General features: G+C 39.8%; 9 protein-coding genes across 9 annotated transcripts; 3 read left to right on the forward strand and 6 right to left on the reverse strand.

The window, feature by feature from the left end:
• Positions 1 to 3: 3 nt before the first annotated feature.
• On the reverse strand, positions 4 to 2,964 carry MSH1 (mismatch repair ATPase MSH1; the record flags this gene model as incomplete). Its single annotated transcript, XM_037286155.1, has 1 exon — positions 4 to 2,964. The coding sequence occupies one exon, from the start codon at positions 2,962 to 2,964 to the stop codon at positions 4 to 6; it is 2,961 nt and encodes a 986-aa protein (XP_037142050.1).
• Positions 2,965 to 3,236: 272 nt separating this feature from the next.
• Positions 3,237 to 6,341, reverse strand: SET1 (histone methyltransferase SET1; the record flags this gene model as incomplete). Its single annotated transcript, XM_037286156.1, has 1 exon — positions 3,237 to 6,341. The coding sequence occupies one exon, from the start codon at positions 6,339 to 6,341 to the stop codon at positions 3,237 to 3,239; it is 3,105 nt and encodes a 1,034-aa protein (XP_037142051.1).
• A 324-nt stretch (positions 6,342 to 6,665) lies between these two features.
• Positions 6,666 to 7,901, forward strand: ORC6 (origin recognition complex subunit 6; the record flags this gene model as incomplete). The annotated part of the gene is made up of 1 exon (XM_037286157.1): positions 6,666 to 7,901. The coding sequence occupies one exon, from the start codon at positions 6,666 to 6,668 to the stop codon at positions 7,899 to 7,901; it is 1,236 nt and encodes a 411-aa protein (XP_037142052.1).
• Positions 7,902 to 8,176: 275 nt separating this feature from the next.
• Positions 8,177 to 11,131, forward strand: NMA111 (Nma111p; the record flags this gene model as incomplete). Its single annotated transcript, XM_037286158.1, has 1 exon — positions 8,177 to 11,131. The coding sequence occupies one exon, from the start codon at positions 8,177 to 8,179 to the stop codon at positions 11,129 to 11,131; it is 2,955 nt and encodes a 984-aa protein (XP_037142053.1).
• A 203-nt stretch (positions 11,132 to 11,334) lies between these two features.
• Positions 11,335 to 11,610, reverse strand: MRP35 (mitochondrial 54S ribosomal protein bL35m; the record flags this gene model as incomplete). The annotated part of the gene is made up of 1 exon (XM_037286159.1): positions 11,335 to 11,610. The coding sequence occupies one exon, from the start codon at positions 11,608 to 11,610 to the stop codon at positions 11,335 to 11,337; it is 276 nt and encodes a 91-aa protein (XP_037142054.1).
• Positions 11,611 to 12,067: 457 nt separating this feature from the next.
• TOM70 (protein channel TOM70) lies at positions 12,068 to 13,861 on the reverse strand (the record flags this gene model as incomplete). The annotated part of the gene is made up of 1 exon (XM_037286160.1): positions 12,068 to 13,861. The coding sequence occupies one exon, from the start codon at positions 13,859 to 13,861 to the stop codon at positions 12,068 to 12,070; it is 1,794 nt and encodes a 597-aa protein (XP_037142055.1).
• Positions 13,862 to 14,118: 257 nt separating this feature from the next.
• Positions 14,119 to 14,484, reverse strand: COX23 (Cox23p; the record flags this gene model as incomplete). The annotated part of the gene is made up of 1 exon (XM_037286161.1): positions 14,119 to 14,484. One exon carries the CDS (start codon positions 14,482 to 14,484, stop codon positions 14,119 to 14,121), a length of 366 nt encoding a protein of 121 aa, XP_037142056.1.
• A 414-nt stretch (positions 14,485 to 14,898) lies between these two features.
• On the forward strand, positions 14,899 to 16,332 carry NCS2 (Ncs2p; the record flags this gene model as incomplete). The annotated part of the gene is made up of 1 exon (XM_037286162.1): positions 14,899 to 16,332. The coding sequence occupies one exon, from the start codon at positions 14,899 to 14,901 to the stop codon at positions 16,330 to 16,332; it is 1,434 nt and encodes a 477-aa protein (XP_037142057.1).
• Positions 16,333 to 16,498: 166 nt separating this feature from the next.
• On the reverse strand, positions 16,499 to 18,949 carry DCP2 (decapping enzyme complex catalytic subunit; the record flags this gene model as incomplete). The annotated part of the gene is made up of 1 exon (XM_037286163.1): positions 16,499 to 18,949. One exon carries the CDS (start codon positions 18,947 to 18,949, stop codon positions 16,499 to 16,501), a length of 2,451 nt encoding a protein of 816 aa, XP_037142058.1.
• Positions 18,950 to 19,219: the final 270 nt, after the last annotated feature.

Consider the following 19,219-nt stretch of genomic DNA (forward strand, 5'->3'; position numbering starts at 1 on the left):
AGATTACATAAGAAGTGCTCGTGCGGTTTCTAAAGCCTCTTTTGGAAACCCGGCCGCTTTGGCTACTTTTATGGCTTCCGATACAGAGCATATGCCTGATTTAAGCTTATAATCGTAACAGAAGTCAGAGTCTGAAGTTTCGATAGTAGTACTTTTGAAAAATTCAATTTTATTTTTTATATCTTCTCCCAGCTTGCTTGAGATAATTTCATTTAATTCTTGTCCATAATGGGTAGCAAACAATGATCTACAGCGATTGGATTCGATTAAATGCCTCAAAGTAGCGTATGCTATCCCGACGCCTTCCTTTCCACTGGTTCCCCGACCAATCTCATCGAGAATTGCTAAAGACCTATCAGTGGCACCACGAAGTATGAAAGATGTTTCGATCATTTCTACCATGAATGTACTCATTTCGTTATACAAATCATCTGCTGAGCCTACACGGGTAAAAATTTTATCGACCAACCCAATCTGTGCCTTTAGGCAGGGGATAAAGCTGCCCATTTGGGCCAATATTACAATAATAGCATTCTGTCTGAGGAAAGTGGACTTACCCCCCATGTTAGGACCTGTAATGATCCATGACTTTCCACCTTCCAAGGCACAATCATTTTTTATGAATTTCTCCAGCGACCTATTTGATATGCCCTCTTCAACCATTAGATGGCGACCCCCAATTATTTCGAGTTTATTGGTCTTATCCATTCTCGGACATACGAGACTCTTTTCCAATGCTAGAGCTCCGAAAGATGCCAGCACATCTATATAGCCCAAAATTTCAGAAATCTTTCTAATCTCTGCACTTTTCTCCAAAAATTGTCCCTTGAATCTATCTATTATATGCATTTCCTCTTTCTTAATCCGAAGAAGCGCGAGTTCTAATTCGTATCCATTATTTGACCATAATTTATGAGATAGCCAGCGAGTCTGCGTCGCTTGCTGTAGAATCTGAAATGGGTATCCTTCGAAGTTGAAGCCGTTTCGAATAAACTCAGAAATCTTTTTTAGGTTGTTAGAACTGCCTTGTAGGTATAGGGCATACTCGCCGTTTTGTCTCTGTTTTAGCGTTAAACTTTTCGCACCCTCTTTCTCAACAAAGAAGTTTTGGTATGTCAATCGTAACTTTTCTTTCTCTAACCATACTTGCTGATACTTTTCGTGAAGGTCTTGAAGTGATTCGCTGTATGATGGATGCACGGACCAAGAAACTAACTTGAAAATATCGACCGACCTAGAATCCGGTGAATTATTGGGCAGCTCCTCCATTTTTTCATCTGTTCGCTTCTGCGATTTGATGAGCTCATCCTCATTCAAGTATTTCAAAACATCAAGTATCAAAGTACCATCGAACTCTAAACCAGTCACGAATGAATGCAGCAGTACTTCAGTTTTCCTTTCTGACTTTTGAGCTTCGTTTTTTAGCAATTTTTTGATAATTGATGCAGTTTTTAATGATCCTGCAATTTGCATGAGCTCAGACGCCTCACCTCTCCCAAAGCTAAATTTTTGGAGGATCCGCGGTAAATCATGGATACTTTTGAGCATTGATCTCAAAGATTCTCTAGTATCAGAATTATTCTTGAAAAATTCCACCAATTTCTGTCTGTTTTTGATCTCGTGCAGGTCGAGAGATGGTCCAGATAGCCATTGTGCCAGCAACCTCGTTCCAAGAGGCGTTACCGTTCTTCTTATTGTGGAAAACAAAGTGCCACGTACTCTATTATCTCTGACAGTAGCGTGTAATTCCAAAGCTCTACTTGTTCTTGAGTCAATCTGCATAATGCTACTAGTTATCCGCCTCTGCGGGAGTTGGAAATTCATGGTGCAGTCTGGAAGGTGATCGCATACATATACCAAAATTCTTCTTAATGCTGTGATCTCCTTTTGCGTGAAATGTTGTAATTGAATCTTCAATTGTCTTATTCCCCCTTCGGAAGACCCCGCCGCTGCAAATAATCCAAAAAAGGAGCTAATAGTTCTATGTTGAGAAGGAGCCTTTTGGTATTTTATGAAATACTTTCTAAGCTCTACAAGTTCCGAATACCAGCTTCCGGCTTCCAGATTGTATCGAGACAAAGATTGATCGAGCAGGATTTCCCTTGGTTGAATTCTTGTAACTGCCGATATGAGATCTCTCAGTATGACTTGTTGAACAAAAATTTCACCGGTTGAGACATCACACCAACATAGGCCAATCTTCAGATTTGATTCAGCAGGTTTTTCCATACTATTCTCGGGAAATTCAAGGTTGAGTAAAAAGGTATTTTCTTGAAGGTTTTCAAATGCTTCATCAATGAATGTTCCTGGTGTGACAATCCTTGTCACACGACGGAAAAATCGAAAGGATTCATTGTCAGCGTCATTATTTTTCTTGAATTGGTCAGCAATTGTTACACTGTAACCGTAATGGTTCACCAGCACCTTAAGATGCCTACTAAGCTGATGAACAGGAAATCCGGCAAACGGTACTTTTCCACAAGAGTATGTTCTGTTTGTCAATGAAATATTAAGCTTTGGTGCATATGTGGTTGCCTGTTCGAAATATAATTCATAGAATGAGCCCATCTGGGTAAGAACAACATGGTTTTCATAGCGGTCCATAAGATCGCGAACATATAGCAGGGTAGGTGGCAATAAGTCTTTAGCGGCTCCATGGGTACCACTACCCCCAGAAGCTGTTAGAATTTTGTCTTGAGTGGTATCTAGGGGGGCGGAGTTTGTTGGCATATCAGCTTCATTATCCTTGGATGTTGTATCAAAGATTATTCTTAGTTTCGTGAGCGCTGGAACTTGGCTAGATTTTTTTAAGTTATGATTACGTCGCACAAAAGTCCAACATGCTCGTAATCCGCGTAATTGTCTCATAATCGTGCAAACATGGCATCTCAAAATTATACAATTCGTTGAAGAATCATTCTCTTCAATGTTTTTGTTTTTCTCTTTTATTATAGCCGCGAGCATATCTACCTACTTCCCCGGAATTTTGGAAATATCAACTGTGAAAAACAAATTGAACGGGCATTATAATATTTCGAGACCAGGCGTATGAGAATGCATACGATCCAAAGCTGCTAATGAATGGACGCCTATTTATTCACATCAACATTAATTATAAATACCCATTAATAAAAAAATTAATCACGCATCATTAAAGATGCTGAAATTATATCCATTTACGTAATCGCCTATAAGTTTTTATAAAGCTGAATCAGTTCAGTCACTTTTTCAGTCGCTCAGTTTAAATAGCTCTTGCAATTTGGGGCACCACACAAACAGGGTAGTCTCTCGGCGTCATCTTCTTCCCTCTCGAATTTATAGTCGTAGGTAAGCTCTTCATTCATGGCGATGTCACGTAGAGCGTAAATAACAATTCTTTTGTTACCCCCCACCTTTATTATTTTTGCGGTGCAATTTGGGTTACAACAATGATTAATAAAACGAGCAATTCCTCCTTTCTTTGTGGCATCAATAACAGTATTCTCGTCCACCCTAAACAAATAGCTGGAGCCTATCCCATTTTTCAAATATCTTTCTTCTCTCATTTCAGCAACAGGCTGTCTGATTCGTTCTCCAACGTACTCTATAATCATTTCTTTTGAATTAATAGGTTCCAATGCATACAGGCCCCAGTTGTGAATTGCTGATCTGGCAAAGGTAACAGGTTTTTTCCGTTTGTTCAGCTGATTTAATGAAAGTAATTCGGACTCAGTGCCGATTGCAGCTTTCTGTGCTTCGATGTCCTGCTGAAACCTCCTGTTTGATGCTCTGTTATCTCTTGATGATGAGATTTCTTGTAATACCGACTCGGAATTCTCTAAGCACTCTGAATCTTCACGTTGACTGTCCGGCGTTCCATCTGCAGGCTCGATATGATGACTAACAGTGTTAAGCGGCTGGTGAATCTTGCGGCGGTGAGGCAAATAGCAAGCCTTAAGTCTATCTGGAATCTTACAAAAGCCATCAGCTTTGACAGATCCATGGGTACTCTGCAACTGGTGATCAAAAGCAACCTCATTTAGCCTCATTTGCGATTCTTGTACTCTTGCCTTGCTATTGTATCTGGTACGCAGCTTCCAAACTTCATAATTCAAAAGTGGATCAATTAAGGTGTTATCGATGTGGGGATTTACACCAAGTGTTTTTCTCAGCAGTTTCAGATCTTCATGGTCCTTGATTGTGTCCTGAAACCCTATTAATGATAGATCTTTAGCAAGCGTATCATCTGAAAAGACTGGTTCCGGAATTTTACTTGCAGTAGGCCTATATATTTCTGGAACACTCATCATTTCAACAGACTTCTCATCGGATAGTATGGGCTTTTGTTCTAGGATAGGTTCTGGTGTAGTCGACTTAGTTCCAACTCCACCCTCACGTGAAATTTCTTCGTACTCCTCCTCATTATCTGAAGAGGTAGCAGAGGTAGATGACATTTCCGCATCTGAATGTTCACTTATGCTTTTTGAATCATCTGAAAATTCCTTCTCTTTGGGAGCAGAGTCTTCATTAAGCATATGAGCCATTGGTTTGGCGACTTTCAATTTCTTCACACTGCCTAATAGAGAAATATCACGACTCACTGGAGCTCTCTTTCTTGGTCCACGTTTAACTTTCGCCGCAGATCCATAACCACCGTAAAGATTGAATATGTCGAAGTCATTTACTGTCTTCTGCTTTTTCTTTGCCTCTTCCGTTAGTTTTAGTGCGGCCTCTCGTTTTTCTCTTTCCTTACTTTCTTTCTTCACAAGGAGTTCAGGAAAGCTCGAAGGGTTCAAGGTGTCGAAAACCGCAGGTCCTATGACTCGTTTTCTGATATCCAGATGCAAAGCATATTTTAGATCCTGCAAAATGAAGTTAGTGGCAGCTTCTAAAAGATCTGCTTCAGTATCGTAGGATTTCTCTTTCAATTGAGAGGAAAGATCTGTCAATGAGCCAGCCTTGTTATATCGATCGTTTTTAGTTGGGACAATCAAAATTAAAGTTATTTCGACTGGCCTCTTTTTTGTCCTGGACACAATTGTCATTCTTTCTGACTCTGCTGCCAAGCAAACTCTTGCATTCTCAAGATCATTGAATACAATAAAAATACCTTGGATATGATCAACCATGCGTGCCCACCTATATTTGCGAAGTTTAAATTTAAAATCTTCTACCTTCATTGCATGGTGTGAGATGAATGAATTCGGAACAAAAAGAGCTGGCCTATTATTTACCAACTTTTCGATATCTGCAGGGATTCTTTGGTCATCAGCTTGTTGCGTTGCATTATTCAAATTGCTACTTGTTAGAGATAGTTTGAGATTCTCTTCCGTTTTCCTTTGTATCTCACGCTGGACTCTGTTGGCCTTCTGTATATTTTTTTCTACTAACTCGGATATCACTTTCTCAAGTGAATCATCTTTATTCAGTATAACATTGAACTTGACACCTAAAATGAAGCATCCCTTTTTTTCATGTTCCTTGACAGCGAGCCGGGCAGCTTTGAATTCATTCGATTTTCCGGAGTGTGAACTTGCATATCGTATCAGATATACGTGCAAAGGTAGTGCATTATTCGGATCATAGAAGGGTTCAAAGTGAGAGATCTCGCCATACTTTTTGAAATAGTTTTTAACTGATATATCTTGGATAGTATTAACATCCGATGCGAAATAGATTACAACCTCATTTGGGGGAGGTGGCCCCACGGAATATTTATCATATGCAATGAATGGTAATAAGTCCAGCTTATCTCGGTATTTTCGAAAGGACTTTGTAGCAATGGCCCGCTCTCTTGGATCTTGAGCACTCTCCTTAGGATTTCGCTCCCTCATGATTGACCGTGCTTGACCGCCATGAAATTCCTGAACAAGTACGAATCCATTAACTGGAATCTTGGGGTCATCTCTCCACGAGAACATCTCTTCTTTGTGTATCAAGACCTTCTTAAAGGGATCAAAATAATGGTACTTTGATTTGAAAAGCTCCGAATCATACCGAATCACAGGAGCTGGCCTCTTTTGAACTATTGGTTCACTTCTTGCTCTTATTGCTAATTTATTTCTGTCACGGTTCTCTAATTGATACCTTATCTCTCTGTATGATTCATCTAGATGGTCTTCGCCGTATGAGTACTGGAATCTATGGTCAGTTGCCACTATAGCATTTTGGTCATGATTCGCACGGTACGCCGCAGCAGAGTTCCAAGCTTCACTTGGATTACCGGAATACTCATTAGCTGAGCTAAAATTTCTGCTGCGGTGCTGATAATCCTTTCGATTATTGCTATATTGATATTGAGAATAGTAGCTGCGTTGAGGACCACTCGGAGGAACAACTGATCGCCTATAATGTCCTGACATACACAAAGAAGAATATATAATGTACAGGCACTTGGCAGGTGGTCATTAACAGCAAACAGACTCACTAGCCCTCTTTGAATTCGCAGCTCATTTAGAACTATGAAGGTGCTATGATATTTCATACTTGAAATAATACGCGTCTGTAGGAGCTGCACGGTTTTACAGAACGTAATAAGCGATTCTAAAAAGTATGTTCCGCTTGATAGTAGTTGAAATGTAGGCTATTGGCAAGAACAGTTCACAGCGAACCAAGCCAATTTTCTTGATCTTACAATTTCTTGACTGAATACAATTCAATTCGTGATTTTATTATTGTCTTTGCCTATGTCATCCCAGCAGGTGCAGCGATGTATCAGAGATGTGCTAGGAATCAATGATGATGATCCAGTAGATTGGACGGAAAGCCATATGAAGAAATTGGCTTCTGCTACGAGTGTCTTATATAATTCTTCCATGGCCAAAGTTATGCTGAAGAAAGCAGAGGAAACAGCAAGATGTCATTTGTGTGCATACATGGCAGCGCAGAGGCTGCAAAAGAAGCACGACCCTGATTTACAGTACTATTTGGACCGGATTCCGTTGGAACCAACCAAGTCTCGAAAACTAGTTGAGCTGTTTGAGCAGAATTTATTGCAAACCTCACCTATGAAGAATTTCACCTGGACGCCAAGTCCTAAGAAGAGAAAAATGCAGTCACCTATCAAAGGTAATGTAAGATTCACCTCATTAAATCCCAGCGAGTTGAGGCAGCAGCTCTTTGATACCCCTACCAGAGAAAAAAATGAACGTCCAATACCGGAGCCACCTGTCGAAATTTCTCCAGAGAAGACAAGTCCATCGAAGGCCAGAAGAAAGCTGGCTTTTGAAGAGGAGTTCACTGAAGAGGAAGTTCTACCTTCAACACCTATGGAGGGAATTGCTATAAATGAGAGGATTTCAGAACTCAGCATGCAAGATGAAGAATACCTCTCGAATGATAGTCCAAGCAAGCGAAAAAAGTCAGCACAGAGTTCGGAGCAAACTTTAAAAAGGCGAAAGGATGGCAAAGGTCGTCAAGAAATCAGCCTGCTCCATAAAAAGTACTACAAAGTCACCCCAGTAGAAGTGATAAATACCTGTAACAGTTTCGAGCTACCCAAGGATGTTGCATATAATATCTTGGACCAATACATGAATTACGCCTCAAATCTGGTTTATCCGTGGCAATTGGTATGTGGGTTAGTCCTCAACGCTACATTTGTTGTATTTACCAAAAGAAGAAGGAAGGATCCTCGGGTCGATCACTTAATTCTCTCCAAGATGTGCGGCCTCATGAAGTGTTCACAGTTAGGAGATATTGTTGAGAGTATAAACCTTGTGAAAGAATTGATTGAAGGTGAAAAATGGTATCGTGATCTGCAAATCAAACATGACCATTATAACGGAGCATCCTACAGCGAAGCAATATCCGCCAAATTGGGCTCAATGCTGCAGCCGAACAACATTTTGGTGTCTGACGAGCAGTTCAATAACTGGCGAAGAAACATTGAACAAGATTTGAGTCTGAGAAACATTTCATGAAATTGCAACGGATCGAAGATTGACTTTTAGTTCATGTACCTTACGGTACTTTTTTACAATGTGGCTAACGTTTCGAACGATCTGAAATTTTTTCCGTACTTTTGCCAGAAAGCATTGATCTGTGTATATGAACAGCGACATATTTAGTTTCGAAGAGACTTTTGGCAAAATCTAGAGCTCGCTATCTCTGCGGGAAATATCGACTGTTTGAAATTGTACTTTGCTTAAGATTTTCAGCACCTTATTACAAGGACTAGACAAATAACTATTCGCGTATGACTATTGAAACATGGAGCGGTAAGAGGCCAGCTTCGGCGGTCGAGGAGATGATAGAAGAAACTGGAATATGTTTGAAAAGGCCAAATAATGAAGATTCACTGAGTGATGTTGATGGTGATGGCAATCTAGGTGCGGAGTTTGCATTGGAGACTGGCAACATTTGTAAAGATTCTGAAAACTATGTGAAATGGCAAAAGACAATAAGTAAAGTGGTTCAGTCAGTTGTGTCGATTCATTTTACACAGGTGGCATCTTTCGACTCCGAACCACCACTGGTTTCTGAAGCCACAGGGTTTGTAGTCGACTCCAGTGTTGGTATTATTCTAACAAATAGGCATGTAGTGGGGGCTGGACCTTTTGTGGGCTACGCAGTCTTCGATAACCATGAAGAGTGTGATGTCACTCCTATATATAGAGATCCCGTACATGATTTCGGTTTTTTGAAATTTGATCCTAAGAAGATCAAATATATGAAAATCGAGGCGTTGGAACTGAAACCGACGCTGGCCAGAGTCGGCTCAGAGATCCGTGTTGTTGGTAATGATGCAGGTGAAAAGTTGAGTATTTTAGCTGGCTTCATCAGTAGAATTGATAGAAATGCACCAGAATACGGTGAAATGACTTATAATGATTTCAATACAGAATATATTCAAGCAGCCGCATCTGCTTCAGGTGGTTCGAGTGGCTCGCCAGTGGTAAATATTGATGGATATGCTGTTGCCCTTCAAGCTGGTGGTTCAACAGAGGCTTCAACAGATTTTTTCTTACCCCTAGACAGAGTACTGAGGGCATTGAAATGTGTGCAGAATAATGAGCAGATAACCCGTGGTACTATACAGACTCAATTTTTATTGAAGCCCTATGAAGAATGTAGAAGGCTCGGACTGACTTCGGGCCGTGAAGATGAAGCACGTAGGATGTTCCCGGACAAGATTGGTTTGCTGGTTGCTACCACAATTATAAGAGAGGGGCCAGTAGATGAAAAGATGAAAGAAGGCGACGCTTTAATTTCAATTAATGGAGAACTGATATCATCTTTTATTCAAGTAGACAATATTCTAGATCAAAATGTTAATAAGGAAATCGAAATTTTAGTACAGAGAGGTGGAGTTGACCACACAATTAAATGTGAAGTCGGTGATTTACATAAAATTACACCCGATCGCTATGTGGAAGTATGTGGGGCTTCATTTCACGAACTGTCTTATCAAATGGCAAGACCCTACGCGTTGCCCGTGAGAGGTGTCTTTCTTTGTAGCGCGTCTGGCTCTTTTGATTTCGATGCAAAGGAGAAAGTTGGTTGGATAATTGATGCCATAGATAACCTTGAAACGCCGAATTTGGATACTTTCATAGACGTAATGCAGCGCATTCCCGATCGCAAACGTGTGAGTGTTAGATACCATCATATGACAGATCAGCACTCTCCTCAGGTAACCTCTATATATATCGATCGTCACTGGTATAGGGATTTGAGAGTTTACAAGCGTAATGATATCACTGGAGTTTGGGATTATAAAAACATTGGCAAGCCTCTGCCAGCTGAAGCAATAGAGCCAAGCACAGCTAGAATAGTTGACATACCTATCAACAACCCTGACATTTCCAAGTTGTCTCATTCTCTATGTGCCGTCACTTCTATTTGTGCTGTTCCTATAGATTCCCTTCCAGCTGACAGCCATAAAACTTCGGGCTTAATCGTTGATGCTGAAGGGGGCTATGTTATAGTATCCCGTACTGTGATCTCTCATGACTGTCTAGACGTTTTAGTAACGATTGCTGATTCGATAATGATCCCAGCAGAAGTCGTCTTCTTGCATCCAACGCAAAACTATGCGGTTGTAAGGTACGATCCCTCATTAATTGATGCCCCTTTGGTCACACCGAAACTTTCAACACAAAGGTTGAAAAGAGGTGATAAGGCGCATTTTGTGGGGTATACGTTTAATAGTAGAGTCGTTACCGCAGAAACTCATGTTACTGATATCTCATCAGTTAGTATTCCAAGCAACATCATTCCGAGATACAGAGCAACAAATTTGGAAGGTATTTTCATAGACTGCAACGTCAGTACAAAGTGTAATTCAGGCATACTGGCAGATGATGATGGTACAATAAGAGCCTTGTGGCTCTCCTTTTTGGGAGAAAGACAAGAAAGTAGGGAAAAAATGTACCTGATGGGACTTGACATTACAGAATGTCTGGATATAATAGAAATTTTGAGAAAGGGCAAAAAACCAAAGGTCAGTATTGTTGATGCAGAATTTGGCTCATTGTCTATCCTTCATGCTCGCATCAGAAATGTCCCAGAATCGTGGATTAAACGAATGGAAAACGAATCTGAAAATAGGGTACAATTCATTCCTGCCACTAGAGTATCTTACACCACTGATACTGTAAATTTAGAGGCAGGTGATGTGATCTTGTCAGTCAATGATAAACTGGTTAAGAGCATGAGTGATTTGGAGGGCATCGCAGCTGCATCTGATGATCCAACTATACCAGAACACCTCAAATTCAAGGTCGTTCGCGCTGGTGAGGTAAACGAATTAGACATACGTCTAGTGGATGTTCACGAAACGGACCGACTTGTTGTATTTGGTGGATGTCTGCTGCAGAGGCCTCATCACGCGGTGCGTCAGACTATGCTAAACCTTCCAAGTGAAGTTTACTGCACATACAGAGGAGATTCATCTCCAGCCGCTCAATACGGCATTTATGCTACTAATTTTATTACTCACGTGAATGAAACCCCCACCCCAGACTTAGATTCCTTCCTTGAAACCATCAAGGCTATCTCGGACAATACATATTGTAAGATGAGATTGGTCTCCTTTGATAATGTACCATTTGCGATATCCTTAAAAACGAATTACCATTACTTCCCTACAGGACAATTGCGGAAGAACCTCGATTCCAATCAATGGATCCAAGAAGAGTTCAATTGTTAGTTAGCACGAAATACCTTGGAGGCAAGGCAGTTTTCAGAGCGAAGAGTCTTGATTGAGTATATCGGTAGAAATTGGCCAAACAATCTCCAATAGGAATTATTTGCCACAAAATAAATAAACGTAGATAGAAAGAAATGAATATTTATTTAAAATAGCGCCCATTTTGCCTGGAATGCTAGTGACATGCAAAAGTATAAAACAGCTTAATATGGCAGTAACCTCTTTAGACGCTGGATGTGGGTATCATCAGCGAGAGTTTTACCGCTCAACACTTTGAGAGATCTACGTGACCAGCCACAGTTACCATGATTCCTTCCAGCTTTTCCTCTTTTAAAACTTGTTGCTGTTTTCTTCCATCTTTTCGCAGCACCTTTATGAGTTTTCATTAAATTTCTTGTCAAAATCAGTGATTGCGATTGTGGTCTTATTGCTGAGAAGCATATTCTTAGAACTGGCCACATAAGTTTGTTGAGCAGCATATTGTTGCTAAGATCCAATAACAGAGTGAATGCAACTAGACACCTTGCTATTATGTATATTTCTCATGTAATTATTAGAGCGCTACGCAGATTTGAGGATCTTTTTTTTTTTTTTCATATTTCGGTGAACACAAATCACTTCGCAAGATGTTGAAGAAACATTTCAATAGTCGAAGGTAACTACGATAATTGTCATCCCGCCAAGTGCTTGTCTAAAGAATATTTGCTCCATTCAATCTGAGTCAATATGGCAGATTATTTGCTATCCTAGAAACAACAAAAAATTCATAAAACTCTAAGTCAACAGAGTAAACATGAAAGCGCACGAAGCAAACCAAGTTGAAGATGCCTATTGGAATTATCTTTGCTTTGAAAGAAGAGATTATTTACAGTATAAACTAATATTGAAAAAAAATGAGATGAATGTGTTAATATGTTTTTTTTCTTTTAAGAAGTTTTAAATCAACCCTTGAGCACGGTAGGCAGCTAAAGTTTCTTCAATCTTTGCGCAGGCGACTGGATCAGCTCTTACCCTTTTCTGAACTTTGGCTGCTTCAGCGAAAGTAATTGCTTGTAATTTCTCATCTACTGTTCTAGCTAATTGCGCTGCTTGTTCGAATAGCTCTATAGCTTCGTCCATTTCTTCTTGTTGCAATTTCAATTGGGCCAAACCAACCTTAGCTTGCTCGGATCTTGGATCTTTTTCACAAGCTTCTTCTAGCAATTTGGTAGCCTCAATGAAATTCTCTACAGTAGGTTGTCTTGCTAGTAAAGTTGCCTTACCCACCAAAGGAGAGACACCGACATGAATTCCCTCTAGGGCTTCTTCTAGTCTCTTGGCAATTTCAAATTGTTTTGTAGCAGCTTCCAAATCACCTTTGTCTGATAAGATTTCAGCATAAAAGTTCGGAACCTCCGGAGCTGTTGGGAATTTTCTTCTTGCTTCGCTAAATAATGTCTCACAATCTTCAAATTTGTTTTCACGGTATGCTAAGCAAGCCAATTGAATATATGGGAAAATATTATTCTCATCGCACTCTTTAGCCTTGTCGAAATCCTTACCAGATTTTTCATATTGAGCGGTGATGAAATATAACTGACCCTTGTGATAGTAAATTGGAGCATATTTTGGATCTAATTCAATCGCTTTATCAAAAAATTGATAGTATTCATCAGCCTGGCCCTTATCAGCCATTATCAATGCCATATAAATATAAGAATTGACTCTTGGATGTAATTCAATTGCCTTTTCAATTTCTGCATGAGCGCCTAATGGATCGTTCTTCAAAAATTTGAAAATACCATTATATTCAAATGCAGTGGCAGCATTTTGTTTGAGAGCTTCATCAGCAGATTTGGAACTATCATTCAATTTAGCTTTATACAGTGAGGCTGCTTTTTCAAATGATTCATCAGCAACTTTATAACCTTCTGAGCTTCTCCTGTATATATTTTCCAAGCCGTTTAATAACAACTTATCAGCTTCACTGTTTTCATCGAAATTTTCTAAACTCGTTTCACTTGGGAAAATGCTGAAGAAAGAAGCCAAAGATGTGTCGGATGGTAATTGTTGTACTTCATTTTTACCAAGCTTTTCTTTTAGGACGACCATGGCTTGTTTATTCAAATTCCTTTCTAGCATTGGCTCAATAGAAGCACCATTGAAATCACCATTCAGGGATAAGACCGATAGATCGAACATAGCATCTGCATAATTTTCCAGACTTTCATTAGCGGAAGCTCTACGCAATAAAGCTTTACCATAGTCAGGCTTCAACTCCAACGCTTTCGTACTATTTTCAACCACTTTGTCCAATTGCCCTAACGAAACATAACAAGCGGATATGTTGGAGTAAAAAACAGGATCCTTTTTAAAAGCTAGGGCGTGATTGTAGTATTTTAAAGCATTGCCAAAATCTTTGGTCTTGAAGTACTCATTACCCTTATCCTTGAGTGCAACGGCATAGCTCTCTTTTTCATTATCGGTAGCTTCTTCAATGTGATCTAAATCAGGTTCCCCATTTTCCTTCACTGGATACTTTGGCTTACTAGCGCTACCATTCTTCTTTTTCTTATTCTTCTTCTTCTTTGAAACGGACTTATTATCAGCTTCTTCCCCTTCACCTGAGGTTTCTTGTAGCTGGCGGTAGTAATAGAATGCTCCAACGGCAGCGGTACCTGCTGCTACAGTGGCAATTATTGCAGTCTTATTTCTAGACACAAAGCTGCCCAAAGACGATTCAGAGGACATTATGCTAGACTGTTACTGCTTCTTCACTCGTGTTTTTGAATGAAACTCACAGACTTGTACAACTTAAGTGGTATGTATGTACCCTTTGTGGTCGAGGACAACCTTTTTTAAAATTTTTCATTTTCTTGCTAGTACAAGTGGGATAACAAAACATCACCCAACAGGGTAACATCCTAACTTTCTAACAGTCAACAAATTGTAATCGAATGACAACTACGTAGCATATTTACAAGTATTCCAAGTGTACCGCAGTGTATTCAGTCCCATTGCTTCCTAGCTTCTCGTCTTGCCTTGAGCCACTGCTTCTTACATTCTCTATAGGCATCAAAATATTCCCTACACATCGCTCTATCGTAATCATTGCGCTCGAGACAATTGAAACTCATCTGGGCGGACTGTTGGCATGGGTCATAATATTCACTAGGTCCCTTCATTGTAAATAGGTACCTGTTCATTCCGGATTCCGGATTATCTGGGTAATATTTGAAGGTGTCAGGGTCGCTTCCTTTTGGGGCAAAATCTACTTTGGAAGTATCCTTGAAGTCAACTTTGGGGGCATTCTTAGCTTCATTTGTAGCGGTAGTTTGACTGCCATTTTTATGATTATCCTGAACGTTAGTCATGACACTCACTGATTTTGCGTTAACTATTCAACTGATCAGCTTTTATTATTAGGACCCAGCAATTGTGGCGAGGAACAGCGTACTCAACTTTTGGAGTTTGACTTCAAGTGTTTGGCAAGCAGAATTGACAAGAAAAAAAAACTTCAGCTAATTTGAAGCCAATTACTAAGTCTAGATGGATGGCTCAAACCCCTTTAAATGGATCGAATAAGTTTGGCCTTGAAACTGCTTTATTTCTGCGAAATCCTTAATGTGCTGGATTTGTAAATTCGGATCTCGTTATGTGCGATATGAAATTTTTCGTATCTGAATGTATCTATCTCATCGCATGGATGCATTGAGCGATAGTGCCATTTCACAGCTATTTGATAAGGTGCCACCACTCAAATTCCCCACCAACTAGCTATTATTATAATGGCAGAGCAACTGATATGTCAGAGGTGCCGAAAAGAGCCAGCCACGGTGGTAAGTAGAAAGGAAAGGTTCTCTAATGATTGTTTCCGCAAGTTTGTATCACAGAAGCAGAGAAAACAAATGATGTCTGATCCATACTTTCAAGACATTTTCAAGGTTATGTATCAAGATAGATTTAGGACTTCGAAGGAAGCGGATTTGCAAAATATGCAATCAACTGTCTTGGTACCACTGTCATTCGGTTCATCTTCGCTGGTTATGCTGGATGTCCTAAATGACACATTGACAGAGCAGAAAACCACCCAACGAGGTAAGACAGGCTTCCAAGTAGACTTGATTATTTGCTATCAAACTACGGAAGAAAAAGAGGCTTTCAAAGAGCTGGCTCATAACATTATCAACACGAGGTATGCTTCTAATAAAGAGAAATTCAAATTTCATCTAATAGACTTAGATTCTTTTTTTAGTAGCTCGAAGGATTGTTTGCGGGTGGTAGCTTTAGATGCTAGAGGAGCCACTGCTATCAAAGCTAATTACAGCGTAGAGCCCTCTAATTCATACAACCTGAAAGATCTTCTGAATCAATGCACAGATAGGACCACCCGTGAAGACATATTATCATTCATAAGAAGGCACTTAATCAAAAAATTTGCATCTCAACATGAGCAAAGAGCTATTATGTGGGGTCATTCAATGACCAAATTAGCAGATGAAACTATATCACTCATTGTAAAAGGACGTGGTTCGGAGATTGCTGCATCAATGGATTGCTCCAAATTTGATGAGGATTACAATAGTAGCTTCAAGAATCTCTTTCCAATGAAAGATATTCTATTATCAGAGATTGATGCTTTTTGCCTTGTTGCCAAACTGGACGAATTTTTGTACGACTATAAACCTCAGGACACGTTGCTCATACAAAAAGTGCAAATAATTAATGATACGAAGTACAGTACACTTGTCAAAAACATGACGGTGAATGAGATTGCTAGAAAATACTTTGATGACATAGAAGGAGATTATTCCAATGTCATATCTACCGTCGTCAAGACTGCGAATAAACTGGCGGAGCCTCAATCACTCCTTATTGAGAAAGAGAGGTCAAAAAAATGTGTATTATGTTTTTCAAATATTTATACGAATGGGTTTAAATGGTTGAGCGATATAACCATAAATGAAGGCGTTCCAATTGAGGATGATGCAGAGCGTGAGATTTTTAACGAATGGAAAAATTCTACTATTGGCAATAAGACTGAAGGGTATAATAGAGCGACAGAGCTTGTAACCGCGCATAGTTGCGATGTTCCCGTGTGTTACGGATGCATTATAATCTTTAATAGGATAAAAGAGCGAAGGTTGACATGGCCAACAAAGTCTAAGTCAGAATTGGAGGGTGTTCTTGATGAATGTGTGTTAACGGATGACGAGAGTTGACGATGTCTCAGTAGACAGCGTATTCTAAATGTTTATGTAGGTAGAACATGGTTTATCGATTCATTGCATTATTGGATGTTTAAAGTTCAAAGGATCTGTGTTCGCTTGATGCGAATGTGTAGGCTACCTCAATTTTTTGTTAAAGTGAGTCAATGAGTCAGTGTGACTACTGGATATCAGAACGCGTGGAAGATGTGATGTTCACACCTTTTGGACCCTTTAAAATTCCTAGCAACACAGAACTCGCATCTAAATTGTTCTCAGCGGACATCGGAGGGTCTTGCTGTTGCGTTGGAGGATAAACCTCGACATTTTTGGGAGGCATTTTCCTGAGTATGCTCAAAAGATGACCGGATGAGTATGGTTCATTCGTTGGTTGCTGAGATGCAACATGATTACTGTGGGGTTTCTTTAGCATACTCATAAGCTCCTCTTCTGGGGTTTGCTTTTCTGGAGTTATAACATCCGGTTGGAGAACTTCACTATTTTTAAATGCCGTCTCGTTAAGAATTCCCGAATGTGTATGGAGAGGATCAAATTCAGACTTTTCAGCGGCTGTCTCAGGTACCAAAGAAACGGTGCCTATAGAGTATGATCTCTGAGAGGATCTATTATCAATATCTGTTAGTACATCCTCCAAATTTTCACCACGTTTGAGCAACTTGAACTTAGGTTTGGGTTTTGCAGCATCATTGGCTATTCGGGTACCTTCTACTGACTTGGCACTTTCAGTACGTTCGTCCTTGTGGGGAACTTCGCCATCCTGAAATCTATTGGCTTTAAGAGCATCTTGTCCAATTGAATTCGCTGCGGGCTCCTCTTCCTTTTGAATATTTTCCACCTTCATTTCCTCTTCCAGCTCTGATTCGCTTTCGAAATCTTCGTAACCAAATCCATCATCTGAATCTTCATCTTCATCTTCATCTTCGGAAACTGAATGACCCCCGGCTTCATCGGTGCTATCCTCATAGTTCTCGTAAGATTCATCCTCGACTTCTGACTTATTACCATTCATATTGGACTGAGTGTCGGTAATATAGTTATCTTGCACAGCTACATTTTTTTTATTCTCCAAGGCAGATATCTTTTGTTGCATTTCCCTTTGTGTGCTTCTGTCGGTGTTGTAGGTTACTTCCTGTTTCACAACATTGCCTCTCATTTCATTTTTACTTTCAGTTGTACTATCATTTTCAGCAAAAGTCTTATTATTTGACCCTTTAAGGATACTCAATAAAGCTAGCGAATCAGTCACATTGGTTATTGAAGGATTTCTAACTGTATCTGAGTTTGTTGACTGCTGTGACGAGCTGTTTGTGGTGGAATCATAATCAGAACCTAGTCCATTCGTCATCTTATTTGAAGCGGTTGGCTTTGTATGTAATAGGTCTAATAAAAGTTTTGAAGATGAGGTATTACCGCTATCCTCCTGTTTAGACGCAATTACTGGCTTTGATAATGAGGAAGCATCTGGCGTTGACAGAACGGCTCCTGGAGGTGGCAGTGGCCCCATGTTTGGCACTGGTAATGATGGCATGTTCAAAGGCATCATGTGAGGATTGGAATAGGGTAAAGTGCCATTAGTAAACTGGAATGGGGCAAAAGGCTGAAATCCCATCAATGGTGGTGCATGCTGAGGAAAAGGAGCTGGAAACCCTGGTGGAGGTACCGGGGCACTCGTGTTGGAACTTGGATACGCTGGTGGCCATAATTCAGTACTCTGGGCGATGTGAGGGTGATCATGTGAGGGGGAATCCAAGTTGGTATCATTAGCTTGTACAGCGGAATGTAGCATGTTTAGCAAGTCCCTCCCTGGATCTACTTGCTCATCCTTTGTTAGACCTAGCAGCAGTTTCAGCTGTTCTTCGGCATATAGCTTTAATTGGTCATCGCCCTTAATCTGTTTTTGACGCCTCAACCACATTGAAAGAGGTCTTATCATTGAATTGACCAAATAATATTTGGAGGTCGATTTAAATATTGTTTTTGACATTTTCTTGAAATCACGCCATTCAATTTTATCAATTTCATTCCTCACTAGTGGCTTAAATGAAAAGTTTTCAGGCACACCAGATACCAAAAAAATTTTGTAATTTTTTCCCTGAATGTTCCTTTCGATAAACTGATTCTCATCTATATGATCTGTTATATCGAATCCGATCTCCTCTTTTACTTCACGAATGCAACATGCAACGTCATCTTCGTCTTTTGAAATTTTACCTCTTGGAAAAGACCATGAATCTGATTCCGTCCCTTTAACTAACAAAATTTTACTTAGATTTTCATTGAATATGGCAGCACCTCTTACAGGGATACTCCTCTTATACTTCGAAAATTTCTGTAATGCTTCATCAGCTTTGATATCCCATTTCCACACTAAAGGACATAACCTAATGATATTTTGAGCGAAAGATTTTATCTTTAAAGCTCGCAATGTTGGATTTATAATCCTAACAAAATCTATATAAAACCATGAAGCTTCTTCAAAATGAAACAATTCTCTCTCAACACTTGCCAAATCCTCTGGCGGACAATTGATAATAAACCGAACAAGTAAATCTTCTAGTACTCGATCTACTGAAGTGATATTTTCCAATGCAGGTCGTAGCGGCAGAGACATTGGGTAGTAATACTAATGAATAAGATTAAAAGTCGCGGTATGGTGCGGTGGATGAATGGTTAAACAGATTATGGGACCTTCTTGCTATTGTAATTGTAACTAACAATGATGGCTAAAACCTTTTTTTCCTTTCCTTCAACCAAACGCCAATTGAACACTTTTTGTCATATCGTATTTAATGAGCTATATAAATTACAGCCCCCACCCGACCTATGACAAAATAAGACGAAGAATTTAATAATGAAGTGACATTCATTACAAGGAAGTGCT

The sequence above is a fragment of the Zygotorulaspora mrakii genome, chromosome 1 (genome assembly GCF_013402915.1).
Source record: "Zygotorulaspora mrakii chromosome 1, complete sequence".
Taxonomy (NCBI): Eukaryota; Fungi; Ascomycota; class Saccharomycetes; order Saccharomycetales; family Saccharomycetaceae; genus Zygotorulaspora; species Zygotorulaspora mrakii.